The 23,765-nt window shown below is 49.3% G+C and overlaps 2 protein-coding genes across 2 annotated transcripts in view; one reads left to right on the top strand and one right to left on the bottom strand.

The window, feature by feature from the left end:
• The window catches only part of tnn (tenascin N), a 34,584-nt gene extending 21,762 nt beyond the window's left edge, over nucleotides 1–12,822 (top strand). The window contains exons 10-17 of the mRNA XM_068571453.1: nucleotides 3,547–3,810; nucleotides 6,856–6,986; nucleotides 8,645–8,783; nucleotides 8,897–9,048; nucleotides 9,350–9,446; nucleotides 9,543–9,707; nucleotides 10,127–10,290; nucleotides 11,503–12,822. Of these exons, the coding sequence (XP_068427554.1) occupies nucleotides 3,547–3,810; nucleotides 6,856–6,986; nucleotides 8,645–8,783; nucleotides 8,897–9,048; nucleotides 9,350–9,446; nucleotides 9,543–9,707; nucleotides 10,127–10,290; nucleotides 11,503–11,673 (1,283 nt within the window). The 3' untranslated portion in view covers nucleotides 11,674–12,822. The remainder of the gene's footprint in view (nucleotides 1–3,546; nucleotides 3,811–6,855; nucleotides 6,987–8,644; nucleotides 8,784–8,896; nucleotides 9,049–9,349; nucleotides 9,447–9,542; nucleotides 9,708–10,126; nucleotides 10,291–11,502) is intronic.
• Nucleotides 12,823–20,061: 7,239 nt separating this feature from the next.
• LOC137782306 (uncharacterized protein KIAA0040 homolog) lies at nucleotides 20,062–20,750 on the bottom strand. Its single transcript, XM_068571541.1, has one exon. It carries the CDS (start codon nucleotides 20,748–20,750, stop codon nucleotides 20,430–20,432), a length of 321 nt encoding a protein of 106 aa, XP_068427642.1. The 3' UTR covers nucleotides 20,062–20,429.
• Between the last annotated feature and the right edge of the window lie 3,015 nt (nucleotides 20,751–23,765).

Below are 23,765 nucleotides of genomic sequence, written 5' to 3'. Positions count from 1 at the left end.
GTGGCCATGTGGACTGTACCAGAGCGGCATTAAGTGTGATGCATTTGGTCTGACATTTGGTTTTAGGACGTGAGGAGGGATCATTCAACAGTTTCACTGTAACAGATGTTGTTCAGGCGCTTTAAAGATATTATTTAAGCTACTGAGGAACCTCCACAGCGACAGGTCCGTTCCTCTCTTTTATTTGGGCTTTGTTATTTTTAACTGTTCTATCTTTCATTTGCTTCCTGTTTCTCCTCCATCACTGCTCTCTTCCTCCGTTGGAGCTCGGTTCAAAAGTCGTCTCCAAGTTGATAACTCTTCATCTTTTGGAGCCTGAGGCAGCCAATTTAATGGTTTTTAGTCATCTGTGTTAGCGAGGTATTCTCAAGACTCAGCTCTCTTCTTCTGCAGCCAGTCGGGCTCGAGGGCCTCTGTCACTGCTAATCTGTGTGTGAGTGTGTGCCACCTCCTCGTGTAGTAATTGCATGTGTGTGTGTGTGTGGGAAAGTGCTAATCTCCACCAGACAGACAGCGCCTTGTCTCCACTCCAGTAGCGACAATCCTTCATTTTAGGTGTTACATGAAAGGCTTAGAGGTGATTGAGGAGGATAGGCCTCGGCTTTGCACGCCAGCGAGGTCGTGCTGGTTTCATGACGTCTGGCATGGTGCAACGGAGACCACACACACTTATTATCTCACCCAACATGCCGCCCTCACCGGGCCGGCAAGGTAATGCGCAACGAGAGATAAAAGCATCGCAAGAAGGAACTGAAAGAGCAACAAAACACAGGAAACGAGAGCGGAAAGAAGGACGATTACTGCAAGACATGAGGCAACAAAATGACCAGAACAATAGAATATTGTTTTCATTCTTAGTTTATTAAGGTGTGTGTGTGTGTGTGTGTGTGTGTGTGTGTGTGTGTGTGTGTGTGTGTGTGTGTGTGTGTGTGTGTGCGTGTGTGTGTGTGTGTGTGTGTGTGTGTTAACTGCCATCAGTTCTAGAATAAAATGATTCAATGACAGTGAACAGATTGAAATGATCTCTCCCTGCAGACGGGTCTCATTCTCTAACTCCCAGAGATTAAAAGTTTAAACATATAAACACGACTCAGCGCTGGTTCAGATCCCGTAAAGTCGCCACGCTGTGTCACCAGGAGCAGATGGACTCGGCATCGGGAGTCTGTTATCTGGACTTCAGCAGCTCGTGTGGCCCAGCGAGTCAGACTGTCCTTCACCTCTGCAGGAAGACCAGAAATATGACACAAAACATTTCAGAAAGACAATAATGAGAACTCCTGTGACTTGTAATGAGATCTGGAGGTCTGTGACTGAGCACCTGGAGGTCTGGGACTGAGCACCTGGAGGTCTGGGACTGAGCACCTGGAGGTCTGTGACTGAGCACCTGGGGGTCTGTGACTGAGCACCTGGAGGTCTGGGACTGAGCACCTGGAGGTCTGTGACTGAGCACCTGGGGGTCTGTGACTGAGCACCTGGAGGTCTGTGACTGAGCACCTGGAGGTCTGGGACTGAGCACCTGGAGGTCTGGGACTGAGCACCTGGAGGTCTGTGACTGAGCACCTGGAGGTCTGGGACTGAGCACCTGGAGGTCTGTGACTGAGCACCTGGAGGTCTGGGACTGAGCACCTGGAGGTCTGTGACTGAGCACCTGGAGGTCTGGGACTGAGCACCTGGAGGTCTGTGACTGAGCACCTGGAGGTCGACGGCAGCCATTATGGATCAGCTGTTTTCCAAATGACCGAAGCCTCGGCTGGTATTCTGTCGCTCTGCAGCCGGCGAGCCAGAACGTCTGGAGGAACAACATCCATCACACTCTGCGAGCCCCGAGCACAAGGAACCTTCTGGAAGGAGAAAATATGTAATATCACAGAGAACATGCAGACAGCAGCTATAAGAGCCAGAGGAGCAGTGGAGGGGAACAGGACGACCGAGGAAAGAGAACGAGGCTCAACGTCTGGAATAAAGAACACAAGCTTCATAACACCAACAGTCCAAACAGATGCTTTCACTGTCATCCTTCATTTGGTCTAAATGAAACTTTTCATTCATACATTTAATGTGAGAATCCAGATTCTTCTGAGGCTCTGAATTGAGTCACAATCGACTCGTGTTTTCTACAACACCAGACAAGTGTTCAGCTGATGGTCATCCTCTGGAGGCCCGGCTGTCAGTCTGTGAGTCAGTCATCCTCATGTGTCGTTGTAGTAACAGCACACCGTCTGTGTGAACAGCCTGACAGTCACATGGTCTTTAGTGTGTCAGAGAAACCGACATGTGTGTGTAGTGATGAAGCTTTCAGGCTCCCTGAGCAGCGCTCAAGGTCCTCAGACGACCTGCTGACCTCTCTGGGTTTCAGGCCTTGGAGGAAACACTCACCTTATTAAAATTGAGCTGTAATAAATTCCTTCTGTGGTTGAGCTCGTGGCAGACTGTCAAGCAGCCACAAGGACAGAAAAGTGACAACGGGAGCAGAGACGAAGCAGAGACGGTGAGACAGCTGCTGGCTGCTTCTCCTGCTGCAAGGATCCTCCATCAGCTCATGAAGCAGACTGAAGCGCGACACCAGGCTGACCTCCACCGAGCCGCTGCCGCGCAGGAAGAACATCATGATGACCGCTTTCACATTTCCCTCCACTTCCTCTGGGACTCTTTTACTTCTGTCTCTTTCTCTTTGCTTCCATTGAGAAACTAACACGCGTGAGCGCCGCCAACTGCTCCGCCTGCGACTTCCTGTGACTTCCTGTGACTTCCTGCGACTTCCTGTGACTTCCTGTGACTTCCTGTGGCTTCCTGTGACTCCCTGTGACTCCCTGTGACTTCCTGTGACTCCCTGTGACTCCCTGTGGCTTCCTGTGACTCCTCCAGCTCCTTCCTGTGACAAACAGAGGCTCAGTGTTGTAGACGCTGTCCTCCCCGACTCTCTTACACATGCTCATGATGACCACGAGGGTTAAGGTTCCCTTACCTTAACTGAGTCATCACCTGAACCCTGATCTTAAATAAGTCCTTCTTTAAGCTAACCCCGGATCTTTCCCTCACCAAGTCGTAAAGCCTCACTAATCCTCGTGGCGTCACAAAGGGACACTCCACCTCGTGACCAGCGCCCACGCTACAAAATGGCCGCCAGAGTTGGCACTACACCTCCCAGACTGCCTCCTCCCTCACGGCTGCAGGTGTCTGATGCAGACGGAGAGCGTGGAGACGAAATAAACCTTCACCTGTTTTACATCTGAAGCGTTTCGTCTCTCTGCTGCCATGACGACGACCTGCGACACCGAACCTCAGCGTTGTTTTCTATTTGTTGCTCTGACGTTGGAGGACTTCCTGTTTTGTTCTGGCTTTGAATAAAACTCCTCCACATCAATATTCACACGATATACATCCATAGTGCAGGGAGACGCCTCATGGCTCTGTTTTCTGAACCTTTATTTTGTATTTCTCACCTCGTCTCTTCTTCTTCTTCTTCTTCTTCTTCTTCTTCTTCTTCTTCTTCTTCTTCTTCTTCTTCTTCTCCTTCTTCTTCTTCTCCTTCTTCTTCTTCTTCAGACATCGATGCTCCTGCCAGCCTGGTCACCACGGCAGTGACGGAGGACACGGCATCGGTTTCATGGGATCTGGTCCGGGCCGACATCGACGGCTACATGTTGAGCTACACCTCGGCCGAGGGCTCCAGCGCCGACATCCCCGTGGGACGCGACCGCACCTCGTACCGGCTGCTGGGCCTGAAGCCCGGCGCCGTGCACACGGTGGACATCTGGACCTTCAAGGGGAGCCGAGTCAGCAGGAAGAGCTCGACCACAGCGGAGACAGGTACTCCTGTCAGGGATCAATGCATGTGGTCCTCAATGAAAGAAATGACCTTTTAAAAGTGGAGCTCTGGTGTTTGATGGACAGTAAAACAAAGAAGACTAACAAAGGTTACGAGATGACACAGTGTTAGATACTCACACATCATTTCTTATGACCTGAACATGTGGAGGCAACATCCGGCTTTACTTAAATACCGCTTTGAAAAACAAAATGTAGTAAATAAATTCATATAAATTGTTAAAATAATACATTATACAACAGCAACTCCTTTAAAATTAACAAGTGTAAATTATTTAAATTCAGCAAAAAATCTGATTTAAAAACATGAATTCTATGTATGAAACTATAATCTTTAATAATGAATATATAGCTGTAGAGCGGCATAGTGTGACACATCGTCATCAATGAGCTGGTGAGTTGTATGATCATGTGATGCAAAGACCCGCCGACGCCCTTTCATACCACACAAAACATTTCACACTCATCACACAAACTGTCTTCCATCCAGACAGAAGCTCTGACCTCGCGGCGCTCACCTGGTGGATCGGCGTTTAGCTCCGCCTGAGGCGAGCGCCTTGAAGAAGTCTGAGAGCAGCGAGTGTTTCTCCACCGGACGTGTTGTCCTCCTGCGCTCTCTTCATCTGTTGTGAAGGTTAGCAGCTGTTTGCTGTCGGCTCGCCTTCTTGTCTGTGAAGAAAAAAGCTGAAGAAGCTTTTGAGTCTCAACTGGCGTTCGTCCAAATTGATTTCAAAGCCAAAAACTTTTAGCAGACATGTTAGCTCCAATTAGCTCACACATCAAGCAGCAGGCTGCTCTGAATGCAAACGTCTGAGTGGCTTCAACTCACTTTGATAGCTGGTGATGAGAGCAATCTCAACTTATTACCACATGAGCATTATGGGAAAGATCAACTATTATTATTAATATTATTATTATTATGATTATGTAATGACGAGAAACAGATGTGTGAAATAATTTGCTTTTCATCTTCAGAGTTGAAGAGTTTCTGCTGAACTGCAGCAGCAGAGACACAATAAGTTTGTCTGGAAGCCAAAGAAGTGTCATCATGTGACACAACATTGTGGGTTCAGATGTGTCTGACCTGCAGCAAGTTAATGTAACTCACATCCTCACATTGTCCTGATGCTCCTGCAGCTCACATGAGGTCACATGACCTCAAACTTGGATTCAAAACATGGAATTCTTTGGTTATTTATCAGATTTTTATTTTTGATAAAGAAAACAGTTTTAATTAAAGGACCAAACACATTTGACGTTTCAACCCTCTTACACAGAGACAGACGGTTTTGTGTGAGAGGAACGTGGTGCTGATTAGTGTTGTAATGTTTGCGCTGTGTGTAGTGATCCTTCAGTAGTCTTCACTAACCTTAACCCCACAGAGCTGGATGCTCCTACTAACCTCTCGGCCCGAAATGAAACAGAGTCCAGCTTCAGCGTGTCGTGGGATCCGGCCCAGGCCGAGATTGACGGCTACGTCCTGGCCTACAGCTCCTCTGAGGGCTCGAGTGAGCAGATCCTCGTCGGGTCTGACATCACTTCACACACTGACGGGCCTGAGGCCCGGCGTCCTGCACAGCGTCTCCATCTGGGCCTTCAGGGGGAGCAGAACCAGCAGCAAGAGCTCAACACACGCTGAGACGGGTTGAACTCTAGGAAGAGGCCGAGGCTCCGATAGCTATGATGACGCGCTCGTCTCTTGTAATGGCATTTCACCCTTTAACATCTTTTATAAGAGGTCTTTTTTTACATTTTCAAAGATGTTGATACACAGAAAAACTGCGTATGGAAACGTTTACATTCATGTTGTTTGAAGGGACAATACTGGAAACTCTGGTGTTCACAGGGTCGAGTACCAGAGGTCACACAACACATCTGGGTTGTACAGAGTGCTTTTTAAAAATCTTTATTTATTTTATAATGACGCGTTCAGTTAATGTGCAGACAAAACATCAATCCAGCAATTCTTAATCCCTCTGATTTAATCCACTGTTCAATTATTAGGAGGTCAAAATGTGTTAGATCCAAACTACTCTGGAGCACAAACTCTGTGTGTGTGTGTGTGTGTGTGTGCGTGTGTGTGTGTGTGTGTGTGTGTGTGTGTGTGTGTGTGTGTGTGTGTGCGTAACAGCAGGTCTTTGTGTGAGCCAGATGATCCGTATCGTCAGCTGGGAGCTTTAAGTGAAAGCTGAATGTTTTTTCAAATCGGCAGCAAAAAGCAGTTTTGCGTTATAAACTTGTCGTCGTAACTCATTAGAAACCGTCGGTGAGTTCAGACTCACGTCCAGAGAGGAATCCTCGTGTCAGACGATCATCTGGGACACATAAACGCTGGTGTTATTACATTTGGGGTTTTATTGGAGCCAGTAACAAGCACCATTAACGTGTCCGTTAAACGCAGCGTTCAGTCTCTTCCTGCGTCATCGTTTCCACTGTTGACGCTTCTGAATCCGAGTGTTCGCACCACGTTCTCCCATCACAACTTCATTACCAAGACAAGGGCCTGTGTTATTTTTCAGTGTTTGTAAAAATGAGAATATGATGACTCCTGTATTAAAACAGAAGGCTTTCTATACCAGAAGAGGACTGAATACGAGTCTTGACTATATAAATATTAGCTTTTCTGTCCGTGCGGGGTTAACGCTACAGCAGCCATCTTTGTGTCAGACGCATCGTTTCAGCTCGTGTTTCAGGTCAAACCTCCAAAGGAAGAGACTTAGTTAATCTGCTCGGGCACTTTGTGACTTTGCAGGTCGTCGTCTGTGCTGTTGAGCTTTAGGTGGAAAAGGCTGAAAAGCTGCAGTGTTCAAAACATTCATGCTGCACTGAAACTGAATGCATAACACTGCACTTTATTCTATTAATTTTTTTAAAACGCCAATTACATTTTTGAGTGAAATGATGATTCATCAAAAATGTTTAATTGAAGATTATTTTCTCCAGTTTTATTGAAGAAACTCAAGTAAACGGCATTAACTTAAAGATGTTGATGGACAGACATTCTACTCATGTTCCTGTAATTCACAGACATCGACGCCCCGACGGAGCTGAAGGCGACCGATGTGACTCTGGACTCTGCGTTGCTGACCTGGGTTCCTCCGCTGGCCGACATCGAGGGTTACGTCCTCACCTGCAGAGAAGAGGAGGGCAACATGGAGGTACTTATCCATATTTAATACCCACAAGAAGATTCCACACCGAAACATACTCACATGAGCGACAACTAAGGTATCACACCTTTTGTCTCAAATGTGTAGATACGATTCCGCGTTTGAGTATATTTGCACTTCTTTTGTATATAGATATTACATTTAATTACACAGAATGCACTATCATAAACTGAATATGACTGCGTAGCAGGACGATGAAGGCCTTTTTATTCTGCATTGGGTAAACACAGAGCTGCAGTTTGAGTATCCTGTGGCCAAACGGTATTATTATTATTATTATTATTATTATTATTATTATTATTATTATTATTATTATTATTATTATGACTAACTGTAATATTAACTAAGACCTGTCATTGTCTCTTCATGCAGACAAATACTATTAGGATTTTTCTTCACTGCATGAAACTGCAGCAAAGATGTATGTTCATCTGAAGCTGTTAAATGCTGACCCCTAGTGGCCAAATTAAAATGAGTATGTTTGAGTTTATGGACAACTTGATTGATCTTTTACTTTTACACTCTTTAGATTGTATCAGAGGGTTGAGGAGCCCACTGGAGACAAGAAACAAAGCTCAGTACATGTCACCACGGTGTCAGTACATGTCATCACGGTGTCAGTACACGTCACCACGGTGTCAGTACACGTCACCACGGTGTCAGTACATGTCACTACACGTCACCACGGTGTCAGTACACGTCACCACGGTGTCAGTACACGTCACCACGGTGTCAGTACACGTCACCACGGTGTCAGTACATGTCACTACACGTCACCACGGTGTCAGTACACGTCACCACGGTGTCAGTACACGTCACCACGGTGTCAGTACATGTCACTACACGTCACCATGGTGTCAGTACACGTCACCACAGTGTCAGTACATGTCATTACGGTGTCAGTACATGTCATCACGGTGTCAGTACACGTCACCACAGTGTCAGTACATGTCATTACGGTGTCAGTACATGTCATCACGGTGTCAGTACACGTCATCACGGTGTCAGTACATGTCAGTGTCAGTACATGTCATCACGGTGTCAGTACATGTCATCACAGTGTCAGTACATGTCATTACGGTGTCAGTACATGTCATCACGGTGTCAGTACATGTCACCACGGTGTCAGTACATGTCACCACGGTGTCAGTACACGTCATCACGGTGTCAGTACACGTCATCACAGTGTCAGTACATGTCACCACGGTGTCAGTACATGTCACCACGGTGTCAGTACATGTCATCACGGTGTCAGTACATGTCATCACGGTGTCAGTACATGTCACCACGGTGTCAGTACATGTCATTACGGTGTCAGTACACGTCACCACGGTGTCAGTACACATCATCACGGTGTCAGTACATGTCATCACGGTGTCAGTACATGTCATTACAGTGTCAGTACATGTCATCACGGTGTCAGTACATGTCATCACAGTGTCAGTACATGTCATTACAGTGTCAGTACATGTCATTACAGTGTCAGTACATGTCATTACAGTGTCAGTACATGTCATCACGGTGTCAGTACATGTCATCACGGTGTCAGTACATGTCATTACAGTGTCAGTACACGTCATCAGTGCTCATTACATGTCATCAGTGCTCAGGAAGGTTAACTGCAGTCATTGTTGTGTTTTGTCCAGACGGTTGAACAGCAGCTGGATGCCCTTCAGAGCCGCTTCTCTGTGTCCAGTCTGGAGACAGGGAGGAGCTACGTAGTCTCCATCGCTGCCTACAGGGGAGACAAGAGGAGCGCGGTGGTGGAGACCATCTTCAGAACAGGTCTGTGCTGTTTCCTGTGTGTGAGTCTCTTTGCTCAGTGTGACGTGTTGTTCTGCGCTGTAACATCCAATCAGGAGTCTTAAGTCAACAGTAATAATGCACCTGTTCCCCAGTTGGCCTCCTGTACCCCTTCCCCATGGACTGCCTTCACATCATGAAGAACGGCAACAAGAAGAGCGGCGTCTACACCGTCTACATCAACAGCAACCGCTCCAAACCAGTCGAGGCTTTCTGTGACATGGAGACGGATGGAGGCGGCTGGCTGGTAGGAATCACTGATGGATCATACCAAAGGAAGGAAAGACTACCTATGAAAAGGCTTCAAACTGTGTCATGTGGGCTGAACTCATGTCACTAAATATGAAAGGAGCCGTCCACTGACTCTCACAGCTCACACACATATCTGCTTTAATCTGAGTAGAAACACTCACTCAATAGCAGAGTATCCAGTGAATGCTACGAGGCGATTGTTGCTGCTGTAATGTTGTGTAGTGTAACCTCTCCCCAAAGCAGATAGTGTGAAACGTTTGTGTAACAGCTGCCGGTGAACATCCTGCTGCTTTCAGGTGCTCCAACGACGGACCTCTGGCAAGCTGGACTTCATGAAGCGCTGGAGACAGTACATCGCAGGGTTTGGCAACATGACAGACGAGTTCTGGATCGGTGAGCAGCGATTCCCCGCAGGCGTCGCAACACGCGCATATGAACAGTAATGGAGCATTTCTTCTTGCTTCTCACATTCTCTGTCTCTCCCCTCAGGTATGGATAAGATATACGAGCTCACCAACACTCCCACTGCGTATGAGCTGAGGTTCGACCTGGGCCTGGGCGCCGAGAGAGCCTTCGCCCTGTACGACAACTTCAAGATCGCACCGGTCAAGCAGAAATTCAAAATCACGATCGGCAAATACAGCGGAACAGCAGGTGAGGCTTTTGCTGCTGGAAACTACCAGCAGGGCAATAAACAGCTCTGCAAACATGCAGGCGCTCTGACACTCAGATAGAAAGAGTTACAGAGGAGAAGAGAGGGCAGAGATGCAATGAGACCAGTGCAGGGATGTGAAGCAGTACCACACTGTTAATGTGTGTGACTGAGGACGCTAACACACACCAACACACACCAACACACACCAAGGGGAGCATTTGTTTGAGAAGCGTGTTTCCAGTCAGTTGTGAGCAGGAGCTCTCGAGGGAATAGGAAGGCAGCTTTCACTCGGCTTTGAAGACAGAAAGAAACTTCACAGTTCTCTGAAAAGCATCTCTCTCTGTTTGGCTCTTCATGAAATGTCTTCTGTGGAGTTTACCATTCAAACGTGTTCTGATAATCATGTGGATGATCCCAGGTGATGCTATGACGTACCACCAAGGCCGGCCCTGGACCACCATCGATAACGATAACGACATCGCTCTGGGGAACTGTGCCCTGGTCCACCGAGGAGCCTGGTGGTACAAGAACTGTCACCTGGCCAACATCAATGGAAAGTGGGGCGACAGCCGGCACAGTTTGGTGAGCGATCAGAGCTCATGTGGTCATGTGGTCATGTGGTCATGTGGTCATCATGCATGAAGCTCCTCCAGTGCTGTCATGATGTTGTGGATCTCACAATGTGGCTTTGAAACGAAGGCTCTGACCTTATTCTGTGATGACAGATTTATACTTTAACACATTCATACTTTAACACATTCATACTTTAATAGATTCATACTTTAACACATTCATACTTTAACAGATTCATACTTTGACACATTCATACTTTAACACATTCATACTTTAACACATTCATACTTTAACACATTCATACTTGACAGACGTCAGCGTCCCTGCAGGTTGCAGAATAAATCATGGAGTTATTTCTCCAACCTGCAGAGTTCCAGCTGCTTCATCAAGTCGAGCTTTACTGGGAACTTTAGTCCGACAATAACACGTGAATCTCAAAACGGTTTTATTCTCCAGCGCAATGTGGAAAATCCAATTTGAATTGAGTGTTGTTTATTAGTTCAGCAGTCTGGAGGTTTTCAAGAGGAGTTTTGCACTTTCCCCTCTTTGTTTTTCATCGTGTGAAAGGAAAAGCGGCGCGTCGTCGTCGTCGTACGACCACTTACAGCTAACTGCTGCTCTGGTTTGACTCTGTGCTGCATAAGTGATGCGCAGCAGAAACAACCATCCGCTTATTCAGAGTTCTTTTTAAAAGATGCTGCAGAAAGACCCTGAAAACAGAGTGCATGCTGGGAGGCTGTTCCCTGGTCAGCAATCAGAGACGCCGCCGCCCCGACCCGCTCTGAGTGGTTTTGTGTTGGATTGTCGAGATGAAGCAGAAATGGCCTCAATCCATCAGCGGTGATAAGAAAACACATTTCTCAGCGCAGCTATAAAGCACAAGTGTTTTGCCGGCTGATGGGGGAACAACAACAGTTATTATGTCTAAGGGAGGCTGATACTGGAGAAAATGCCAGGGGATTTCTGTGCTCGTCAAGATTTCATCCATAATATTGCCGCTGCAGATGTCTCTCGCAATGTTTGTTGGCAAAATGCAATAACAGTCAAAACAAGTTTGTACTCACATGAAATGAAGCCAGAGGCTGCTGTTTATTAGTGTTTGTCATTCTGCTGCTCGTCTGTGACTCTCCTCCTCTTCTTGTCCTCTCTCTCCTCCAACATCACCCTCTAACCAAACTCTGCGTTTCCCTCTCCCATCGTTCTCGCTGGCTCTGCCGTCAGGGCGTGAACTGGGAGCCGTGGAAAGGCCACCTGGTGTCCCTGGACTTCACCGAGATGAAGATCCGGCCTGTGGGAGCCTCGTCCGGCAGGAAGAGGCGGTCGGTGGCGACCAGAGAGGAGAGAACAACCTGGAACCTGCAGACGAAGCAACAGAAACACAGCGAGAGCTGAGTGCTGTTGGACGACGTGCACGCAGAGAAAAGCCGTCTGAGACAGTAACTTATGATGTGTTTGCAAACAATAAGATTAACGGTAAACTCCTGTGGGAAAGCGTGAATAGAGAAATGCCTTCCAGCTGTTTTAAAACAAGTTAAACACGTTTTATCAGTTCTGATTATAATAGTTATCCTTAAAAACTTTTGTTTCACTGATTCTGGTCTTAACCCTCATTACCGATCAGGAAGCAGGTTTAGTTCATTTTGGATGCAAGAAATCCAATTTGTCTCTTTTCTAACCCCACGACAACAGCCGGGTTTGTGTGTTATATTTAGTGTGTAGAATGAGTGTAGAATTTGAGCAGCAACTTGTGTGTCCTCACAACAACAAAATGTAAAAGAGTTTTGTTTTGAGGTCATGTGTGAACGATTAGTTATGGCCCTGCGTTTATTGACTGAGACGTTGTGTTTGTGTCACGTTCAGCTGTCGCATCACGTTAGTGTGTGTGTGTAACGCTGATGATGTCGACAACGAGCATATTGCTGCTGCTTTACATTCATAAGACGCCGACAGCGCAGATCCATCACCGTGTCGTCAGTGAGGATGAAGCTGGCCGCGTCCTCAGGGTCTTAATGAACAAACGCTTGTTTTCTATCTGGAACGCTGACAGCGGTTATTAATACTGCTTTGACTTTGACTTTATTACATTATTACGTTTTTATACATTTATTACAAACTGTTGTTTTATGAGACAAGGATGGAGCTCGTCCGTCAGGTTTCTGCTGACCTGCCAAAACTCCTCTAACGTCTCTGCTCCTCATCAGTTTAACGTTCACTAAAATGTCTTTTGAACCTTCATGGCCCATAACGTTTTATTCCAACAATCAGTGTTTTCAAGGTCAGAAATGACGACCGAGCAATCTATGAACCTGCATATGAATCATTGTTTTAATTGTTTAGTCAGAGCTACAGTGTCGCTTCTCATTCACTCCATAAGATCAATAAAGGTTTCGTTACATTGATGCATCCTCATGTTCCGCTTAAGAGAAACAGGTTGAACTGATTATCAATAAGCAAGAAGCCAAACTTTCTGCAGAGGTGGAAGTTTAATGTGTACCATGTGACAGGTTAATACATTTAATAAACCACAAAGTTATTGCTAAATGATAGTGAGCCTCTATTAAACCATCACAAGATAACACAATATACATGGAGCCTACAGAATGGTGGATGATAGATCTACCTATCCATCTATGTATCTATGTATCTATGTATCTATGTATCTATGTATCTATCTATCTATCTATCTATCTATCCATCCATCCATCCATCCATCCATCCATCCATCCATCCATCCATCCATCCATCCATCCATCCATCCGTTCAATAGTTGTGGAGACATTTCCCAGAGCAGTCGGCCTCTTGGTGCTGCAGCAGAAGTCTTGATGGTCAAAGTCTTTGTGTTTTATTCCCTGCAGACTTTGCGTGTTGACAACATTCACGGCTTCGCTGTTCCAGCTGTTAGGAGATTTTTTTTTAATTTGACAAAATCAAAAGCTCAACAACGTTTAAGAGTTCATCACCTGCTCCAGACACACTGATCCCTAGAACTGCAGCGTTCCCACAATGCAACTCTTTCATCACTCTGGGTTGAGCAACTGGATTGAGCAACTGTTCTCGCAGCAGCTGATGACTGTTTGCCGTCTGGTTTCCCAACAGTTTCCCAACATCTGATAATCTGCAGCCGTCTGAAGAGGAGCCGTTCACGCGTCTGTGTGTCATATTCTCAAACACGCAGTTATCAGATATGATCCATTCAAACAAAGTGCACTAATTCAACAGCGTTTCTCCATCAAAGTCAAGACGGAAAGAGTGAAACATGTTTTGAGTGTTTGCTCGTCTGGAGGAAATGGGAGCGTGAGCGCGGTGGAGCGTTTGGCAGCAAATATTTTTAGCATTTCATTTCAACTTTAAAATGAAATGAAATGTCTCACAAAAGCTCGTTGAAGCGAAAAGCTTTTCAGCCGCAGCGATCACAGCGTGTGTGTGTGTGTGTGTGTGTGTGTGTGTGTGTGTGTGTGTGTGTGTGTGTGTGTGTGTGTGTGTGTGTGTGTGTGTGTGTGTGTGTGTGTGTGTTGGTCTGCCCATGTGACTTCAGTAGAAGTTGCACCTCGGCTCCAGTGTGACGTGATCTTTCCAGAGGAGGTGATGTTGTAACAAGGGAGTGTTTGTTCTGAGGGGAGTGAGAGCTGCTCATGGAAAGAGAGGAGTGTGGACGGAGAGGCGAGTAGAGGTCGTCGTCCTCCTCTTCCTCCTCACTCTTCCTCCGCCTCAGCTTGAGTTTGAGTTGTTTGCATTGTTGTAGCTGTGACTTGGACCTCTTGAATGACGTCTTCCTTTCCCCTCTACAGCAGAACCGTGTTCAAGATGCTGTCAACACATTCATTGTTGTGCACAGCTCAGCGCGTCCAATTGGCTCGGCGATGAAAGCGATGAAAGCGATTAGTCATGATCCTCTTGATCCGACGAGAGATGCAACAGTGGAAAGATGACAAGTTGTGAAATATAGTTTTTCCACCTCAGGCTTTACAGAATGAAACAAACTTGTTAAGTTATGCTAATACCTTGATAAATATGTCGTGCGGGTTAGGAGAGCGCTGCGTGAGGTGCAACACGTCTAAAGAACACGTCTGAGCGTTAATTGCTCCTCAAGCCAAACTGATTACTGGCATCAAAGATTGCTCCGCTACGGCCGTCACAGCGATGATGGAAATGACATGTTCATAAAGATCACTCGAGGCAGAAGAGCTTATTAATTGCGTCGCCTCTGGTTTTGTTTATTTACACAGTCCATAACGTGAGAAACCTTCCTCCGCTTTTATCTCCTTGTTTTGCATAACTCACTGCAGTAAAAGTTGATGTTTGTGCAGTAGGAATATTCTGAGGCAGATGTCCTGCTGTCTGGATGCAACACAAACACAAACAAACACACACAAACACAACACAAGGTCTGGAGTCGGCGAGCTGAAGCTTGAACACGACGGCGGCGCTGAAGGAGCTTTAAATACGTCTTCACTTAAAGAAAGAACAGACATCACTTCATTATGTTGAGTTTCTCTCCTCTGAATATTTTTAATTAACTACGTTCAGAAATAGCTTTTAAATACTTTTCAAACAAATATATTACTGAAGCATATTCACATGTATTTTCTCTTTGAGAGATTGTTTGGTATAAACGTGATGAGATGCAGTGTAATGAACAGATGACTCATCTCTAAACAAACCAAATATGAAAGTCGTTCACTTCAGATCACTTTAGGGACAATTTAAGATGAAAATAAATAATCTGTTGTGTTGCTCGTTCGTTTTAATCCTGAATATCTCTCGTAAGAATCAACATGTGAACTTAATAACTCAACAACAATCATATTGTTTTACATACAGCGATGAAAAAATAGGAAATGTGCATCAGAACATGTGGGACCAAACAGTGAAGACAACGTTCATTCATTCATGAGCTTTTACAGAGGTTCAGCTTTCCTCTGAGCGTAGAAGTAAATCATTTTTAATCTTTTAATTTGACTTAAATCCCAAACTAACATCGATACTGAACAACATGACTGTGGTTGTCGAGTATTAATCAATAAAATATCTGCCACTCAAATAGTGAAGGAGAGATTTTAATGTTTTTCATCACTGTTGTGTTTTCATGGTTCACGCAGCTGAACGCTGTTACGACGCTGTAACGCGCTGCAACACACAGATACGCGCTGTTACGTGCTGTTACCGCGCCGTAACGCGCCGTTACCATGCTGTAACAGCACGTTACAACACGTTACGATAACGGCGCGGTAATGGCACGTTACGGCGCGTTACGGCGCGTTACTGGCACGGTAACGGCGCGTTACGGCGCGTAACGGCGCGTTACGGTGGTAGCGGCGCGTAACGGCGCGTTACAGCGCGGTAACGCCGCGTAACAGCGCGTTAACGGCATGTCACGGCGCGTCACGCCGCGTAACGCCGCGTTACCACACGTTACCGGCGTGTAACGGCGTGTAACGGTGCGTAACGGCGCGTTACGGCGCGTTACAACACGTTACCAGCGCGTAACGGCGCGTTACAAGACGTTACAAGACGTTACCGGCGCGTTACAACACGTTACCAGCGCGTAACGGCGCGTTACAACACGTTACCAGCGCGTAACGGCGCGTTACCACTCGTTACAGCGCGTTACGGCGCGTAACGGCGCGTTACCACTCGTTACCAGCGTGTAACGGCGCGTTACAACACGTAACGGCGCGTAACGGCGCATTACAAGACGTTACAAGACGTTACCGGCGCGTTACAACACGTTACCAGCGCGTAACGGCGCGTAACGGCGCGTTACAACACGTTACCAGCGCGTCACGCCGTGTCACGGCGCGCAACTCCGCGTTACCACTCGTTAACAGCGCGTTAACAGCGCGTTACAGCGCGTTACGGCGCGTTACAACACGTTACCAGCGCGTTACAACACGGTGCGGCGCGTTACGGCGCGTTACCACTCGTTACCAGCGTGTAACGGCGCGTCACGCCGTGTCACGGCGCGTAACGCCGCGTTACCACTCGTTACATCGCGTTAACGGCACGTCACGCCGCGTAACGCCGCGTTACCACTCGTTACAGCGCGTTACGGCGCGTAACGGCGCGTTACAGCGCGGTAACGCCGCGTAACAGCGCGTTAACGACACGCCGCGTAACGCCACGTTACCGGCGTGTAACGGCGCGTTACAACACGTTACCAGCGCGTTACAACACGTTACGGCGCGTAACGGCGCATTACCACTCGTTACAGCGCGTAACGACGCGTAACGGCGCGTAACGGCGCGTAACGACGCGTAACTGCGCGTCACGCCGTGTCACGGCGCGTAACGCCGCGTTACCACTCGTTAACAGCGCGTTAACAGCGCGTTACAGCGCGTTACGGCGCGTTACGGCGCGTAACACGTTACTGGCGCGTAACAACACGTTACTGGCGCGTTACAACACGTTACCAGCGCGTAACGGCGCGTTACAACACGTTACCAGCGCGTTACAACACGGTGCGGCGCGTTACCACTCGTTACCAGCGTGTAACGGCGCGTCACGCCGTGTCACGGCGCGTAACGCCGCGTTACCACTCGTTACATCGCGTTAACGGCACGTCACGCCGCGTTACCACTCGTTACAGCGCGTTACGGCGCGTAACGGCGCGTTACAGCGCGGTAACGCCACGTAACAGCGCGTTAACGGCACGTCACGCCGCGTAACGCCGCGTTACCACCTGTTACAGCGCGTTACGCGCTGGTAACGTGTTGTAACGCGCCGTAACGCGCCGTTACGTACCGTTACACGCCGGTAACGTGTGGTAACGCGGCGTTACGCGGCGTGACGCGCCGTGACATGCCGTTAACGCGCTGTTACGCGGCGTTACCGCGCTGTAACGCGCTGTAACGAGTGGTAACGCGGCGTTACGCGGCGTGACGTGCCGTTAACGCGCTGTTACGCGGCGCGTAACGGCGCCTTACAAGACGTTACCGGTGCGTTACAACACGTTACCAGCGCGTAACGGCGCGTAACGGCGTGTAACGGCGCGTTACAACACGTTACCAGCGCGTTACAACACGTTACGGCGCGTAACGGCGCATTACCACTCGTTACAGCGCGTAACGGCGCGTTACCACTCGTTACCAGCGTGTAACGGCGCGTAACGACGCGTAACGGCACGTTATGACGCGTTACAACACGTTACCGGCGCGTTACAACACGTTACCAGCGCGTAACGGCGCGTTACAACACGTTACCAGCGTGTAACGGCGTGTAACGGCGCGTTACACCGCGGTAACGCCGCGTAACAGCGCGTTAACGGCACGTCACGCCGCGGCACGTTACCAGCGCGTTACAACACGGTGCGGCGCGTTACGGCGCGTTACCACTCGTTACCAGCGTGTAACGGCGCGTTACAGCGCGGTAACGCCGCGTAACGGCGCGTCAACGGCACGTCACGCCGCGTAACGCCGCGTTACCACTCGTTACAGCGCGTTACGGCACGTTACAGCGCGGTAACGCCGCGTAACGGCGCGTTAACGGCACGTCACGCCGCGTAACGCCGCGTTACCACTCGTTACAGCGCGTTACGGCGCGTAACGGCGCGTTACAGCGCGGTAACGCCGCGTAACAGCGCGTTAACGGCACGTCACGCCGCGTAACAGCGCGTTAACGGCACGTCACGCCGCGTAACGCCGCGTTACCACACGTTACCAGCGCGTAACGGCGCGTAACGGCGTGTAACGGCGCGTTACAACACGTTACCAGCGCGTTACAACACGTTACGGCGCGTAACGGCGCATTACCACTCGTTACAGCGCGTAACGGCGCGTTACCACTCGTTACCAGCGTGTAACGGCGCGTAACGACGCGTAACGGCACGTTATGACGCGTTACAACACGTTACCGGCGCGTTACAACACGTTACCAGCGCGTAACGGCGCGTTACAACACGTTACCAGCGTGTAACGGCGTGTAACGGCGCGTTACACCGCGGTAACGCCGCGTAACAGCGCGTTAACGGCACGTCACGCCGCGGCACGTTACCAGCGCGTTACAACACGGTGCGGCGCGTTACGGCGCGTTACCACTCGTTACCAGCGTGTAACGGCGCGTTACAGCGCGGTAACGCCGCGTAACGGCGCGTCAACGGCACGTCACGCCGCGTAACGCCGCGTTACCACTCGTTACAGCGCGTTACGGCACGTTACAGCGCGGTAACGCCGCGTAACGGCGCGTTAACGGCACGTCACGCCGCGTAACGCCGCGTTACCACTCGTTACAGCGCGTTACGGCGCGTAACGGCGCGTTACAGCGCGGTAACGCCGCGTAACAGCGCGTTAACGGCACGTCACGCCGCGTAACAGCGCGTTAACGGCACGTCACGCCGCGTAACGCCGCGTTACCACACGTTACCAGCGCGTAACGGCGCGTTACCACTCGTTACAGCGCGTTACGGCGCGTAATGACGCGTAACGATGCGTAACGATGCGTAACGGCGCGTTACCACTCGTTACCAGCGTGTAACGGCGCGTAATGACGCGTAACGATGCGTAACGGCGCGTTACGACGCCTTAAAACACGTTACCAGCGTGTAACGGCGCGTAATGACGTGTCACGGCGCGTAACGCCGCGTTACCACTCGTTACAGCGCGTTACGGCGCGTTACAGCGCGGTAACGCCGCGTAACGGCGCGCTAACGGCACGTCACGCCGCGTAACGCCGCGTTACCACTCGTTACAGCGCGTTACGGCGCGTAACGGCGCGTTACAGCGCGGTAACGCCGCGTAACAGCGCGTTAACGGCACGTCACGCCGCGTAACAGCGCGTTAACGGCACGTCACGCCGCGTAACGCCGCGTTACCACACGTTACCAGCGCGTAACGGCGCGTTACCACTCGTTACAGCGCGTTACGGCGCGTAATGACGCGTAACGATGCGTAACGATGCGTAACGGCGCGTTACCACTCGTTACCAGCGTGTAACGGCGCGTAATGACGCGTAACGATGCGTAACGGCGCGTTACGACGCCTTAAAACACGTTACCAGCGTGTAACGGCGCGTAATGACGTGTCACGGCGCGTAACGCCGCGTTACCACTCGTTACAGCGCGTTACGGCGCGTTACAGCGCGGTAACGCCGCGTAACGGCGCGCTAACGGCACGTCACGCCGCGTAACGCCGCGTTACCACTCGTTACAGCGCGTTACGGCGCGTAACGGCGCGTTACAGCGCGGTAACGCCGCGTAACAGCGCGTTAACGGCACGTCACGCCGCGTAACAGCGCGTTAACGGCACGTCACGCCGCGTAACGCCGCGTTACCACACGTTACCAGCGCGTAACGGCGCGTTACCACTCGTTACAGCGCGTTACGGCGCGTAATGACGCGTAACGATGCGTAACGATGCGTAACGATGCGTAACGATGCGTAACGATGCGTAACGATGCGTAACGGCGCGTTACCACTCGTTACCAGCGTGTAACGGCGCGTAATGACGCGTAACGATGCGTAACGGCGCGTTACGACGCCTTAAAACACGTTACCAGCGTGTAACGGCGCGTAATGACGTGTCACGGCGCGTAACGCCGCGTTACCACTCGTTACAGCGCGTTACGCCGCGTTACGCGGCGTAACGGCACGGTAACGGCACGGTAACGGCACGGTAACGGCACGGTAACGGCACGGTAACGGCACGGTAACGGCACGGTAACGGCGCGTTACGCGCTGTTACGCGCTGCTGGGTGAACATACAGCATCTCACCCAAGCTCTGAGGACAAAATGCTCTCAGTAACACCCTCAGTAACAGCTCATCTCCGTGTTTCACCCTCTCTCTCTCTCTCTCTCTCTCTCTCTCTCTCTCTCTCTCTCTCTCACACACACATTTAAAGGTATGCTTATGCCTCTGCATATCGCTTCCTTTATGTACCACACACTTAAAAGCTCATAGAAAATGTCGTAAACATTCCCCACACAGCTTTATGCATAATAACAATAGTCAATGTTCTCATATTTCAGCTGAATCTGTTACGATGTGAGAGACTTCCTGTTGAACGGAGTCTCCTGAGTCCAGAACACTTTGAGCTCCATCTCTTGAGCCGCTCCATCTCTTGAGCTGCTCCATCTCTTGAGCTGCTCCGTCTCTTGAGCTGCTCCATCTCTGCTCCACCCGTCCCGGCCCAGAGCTCTCACAGTAAAACCAGCAGGTTACTCCATGGCCAGGGCGACCCTGTCCGGCGTCCTGGGCCCCGTCTTCACAGAGATCCACAAGTCTTCGGCGGAGTTCTTCCTCTTCTTGGTTTCTGACCTCGTGGTTGCCATGGCGCCTTTGCAGCAACAGCAGCTGTTGGCATGGCGACAGCAGCAGCAATGGCAGCACACCACCAACGCCGCCAGGACGACGAGCAGCGGCAGAGCGCAGAGGACGGCCAGGCACGCCGTGTTGAAGGCGCCCTGGCTGTGTTTGTCTGCGGCGAAGCGCCACAGCTGCAGGAAGAAGCCCCGGATGCTCTCGGCCGCCGCGTCCATGACGCCGGACGCAGAGATGCTGGAACGTCCGGCTGGAGTAAAGATGAGGAAACCTTCGGGTTTGTGAGTCAGTAAATGTGCTTTTCAGGCAGCAGGATACACGTCTGGTCATTAAAATGTGGGGTTCATTTGAGTTGAACGTTTTTTTTTCACGTTATCTGGTTCAAAAACCTCAAACCAGCGACGTCAGACACTTTGTCGTGACTCGACGTTGAACTTCTCTTCTCCTACAGCTCAGCGGGAGGGCTGCGATCTCATGTCCTGATGTTAAAGGAAGCACGGGACGCAGGGAGGCGGCGTCATGTCGGCCTCCTTCCTTGAAGAAGCCAACGCATCCTTAAACAAATCCAAAAGGCCAAACCAGAACTTGTTCTTTGCAAGCGTCCGGTCGTGAGGATCTTCTTGCAGGTTTCACTTCACTTTCTTCACGCTGCTTGGCGCTTAAACACTTTCTCCCTCTTTGTCTTCCAGATCTTCTCTGGTCCTCTTCAGCTTTCAGTTTAATTTTGTCGCGATGTGGTTCAACTTGTGTGCGTCTGTGGAACAAAAGAAAGAGAAAAGTGAACATAGACAGAAATGTAGTTTCAGCTCTTCCTCCCTCTGATCCATCCTTCTGCCTCCGCCTCAAACGTCTCTGCTGCCGCTCGGCCCTCATGTCAGCATCAGCTCTCCTTCATTAATGCTGCAGACGAGGGATTCAGGATTCAGGGCAGATCTCTCTAAAAGTCCCACTGAGAAAGACAAGAGGAAGAGGAGGAGGAGGAAGATTGTGTCTGTGGGAAGGACGGGCGAGCGAGAGGTAACCAATCTCTCTAAGAGTCCCGCTGAGACCAAGAGTGTCAGAAAAAAGAGAGAGAGAGAGAGAGAGAGAGAGAAAAAGAGAGAGACAGAGAGAGAGAGAGAAATAGAGAGAGAGACACAGAGAGAGAGAGAGAGAGAGAGAGAGAGAGACACAGAGAGAGAGAGAGAGAGACAGAGAGAGAGAGCGACACAGAGAGAGAGAGAGAGAGAGAGACACAGAGAGAGAGAGAGAGAGAGAGAGAGAGAGAGAGAGAGAGCTGCAGGAGCTCCATCTGAATAAAGCAGCTAATGGCTCCCATCGGAGGAGAGCGACGGGACGAGCTCAAAGGTTCATGAATGTCTGAATGAAACGTTTTCTTCTGGCCTCAGATTAAAACTCCTCCTGGAGAATCAACGCAGTCGGCAAAAGAAAAGTCAGATTTAATATTGTTTCCTCTTTCTCTGTCTGATGAAGTCTGAGGCCTCGAGGCCTCGACTGCCTTCAGACCTTAAACTACTTTCTGCTTCAAATGATTTTAAACACCACTCGACTGGAGTCCGTCCCCGAGATGCTCGACAGCCACAGAGATGCTCGACAGCCATCAGCCACAGAGATGCTCGACAGCCATCAGCCACAGAGATGCTTTGTATTCTAGACGCGAGCCAGAGAAAAGATTTTCATGTCACATTTGGCTGCTTCTCAGAAAGAGAGAGAGAGAGAGCGAGAGAGAGAGAGAGAGAGAGAGAGAGAGCGAGAGAGATCGAGAGAGAGAGAGAGAGAGCGAGAGAGAGACAGAGAGAGTGAGTGAGTGAGTGAGATAGGCGTTGCGTTGCTTGTGTTGCGTTGCTTGTGTTGCGTTGCGTTGCTTTGCGTCTCATGTGTGAAATTGCTTCCCCGCAGACGGCTGCTAACTTCCCTTCTGTTCATTTACAGGAAGCAGAGAAAAATAATAGCAAACCTAAAGCGTCACATCGAGAGCTGAGAGCCAGAAATAAATCTCATGTAAAGCCGCTCGCTGCTTCCTGTCTCTCTGCTTCGGTTTTGTCTTTTTGGGATTTTTTTTTACTCTCACGTCACGTGGTTCTCAACCTCGGGCCGAGGGCTCGCGAGCGGTCGCAAAGCAAACCTGTGAGGTCATGAAGAGTCACGATGAAGAGGAGAGGACGCATCTCAGTGCTACACAACATTATCTTGTGTGTTTCACATTTTACTTTCTAGATTCAGAGCGAGACCGTCGAACGTGTTTCAGAAGCTCTGCGGTGAGAAACTCCTTCGTGTCCTGTGAGCATCGTCTTCATCAACTTGCTCGTTACTCTCTGATTGAAACGTGACGAGTAACAGAGGTTGGCATCATAGAAACTCATTTTCACGAGCGCAGAAATAAATCTATTTTAAAGCAAACTAATAAAAGAATCATCAGCTTCTCAGCTCGACCTGCTCCCTGCTGAACCAGCAGGTTGGTGACAAAGCGCTTTGTTCGCGGTCGTTTCTTCGCTGTCGCGTCTGGTTGTGAATCTTTGTGTTGAAGAGACGCGTCAACGCCACGAGTCACCGGACAAAACATCCAGAGAGAGAACAGAAGAAGAGAGAAGATGACTAACGATGCATCAGCAGCCAAGTGTGGAGATGACTTTAGTTTATGTTTAGTTCAGCCAGAAAGAATGATGAAGAATGAGAAACACAACATTACTTCATCTTATTTCATATGATTTTGTTCTTTTGTCTTTTCTATAAGCTCACGTACGAAGGCAGGAGCCATGAAGTTCTTTATTAAACAGAAGGTTTTCCTCGTTCAACCTTTTCTTCACGTGAACACTGTGACTGCCGGTATAATGAATCATCCATCAGCCTGTGAGAGGAACAGAGTTTAAACGTTGAACATCTGAGCTGAGGTTGGTCTGTGGTTGCAGGTACAGGACAGAAAAGGTATTTATTATATTGTTCTCATAATCTCAATGAGATGCCTCCCTCTCAAGACGTTGTGCTCTCCTGCAGCCGTTCACTTACAGGAAAAGGCCACAAAGCCAGGAAGCGCTGAGGAAAGTGTTGTGAGTGCTCTGAACAGCCTGCTGCTCTCTGTGGAACATGTGCGACCTCAAAGACGACGTCGTGACAGAAGGCGAGAGAGGAATCTTTAATGACTCGCCCCGAGCTCGCGGAGCAGATCATGTTCCTCTGCAGACGCTTTGAGTTTGAGTCAAACTGTTGAAGCTGCACTTGTTTGTTTTTACAGC

Source organism: Clinocottus analis, unplaced genomic scaffold, assembly GCF_023055335.1.
Source record: "Clinocottus analis isolate CAN_PGR_092001 unplaced genomic scaffold, fCliAna1.0.p SCAF_11, whole genome shotgun sequence".
NCBI classification, from domain to species: domain Eukaryota; kingdom Metazoa; phylum Chordata; class Actinopteri; order Perciformes; family Cottidae; genus Clinocottus; species Clinocottus analis.
This window is presented reverse-complemented; position numbering and strand designations above follow the sequence as displayed.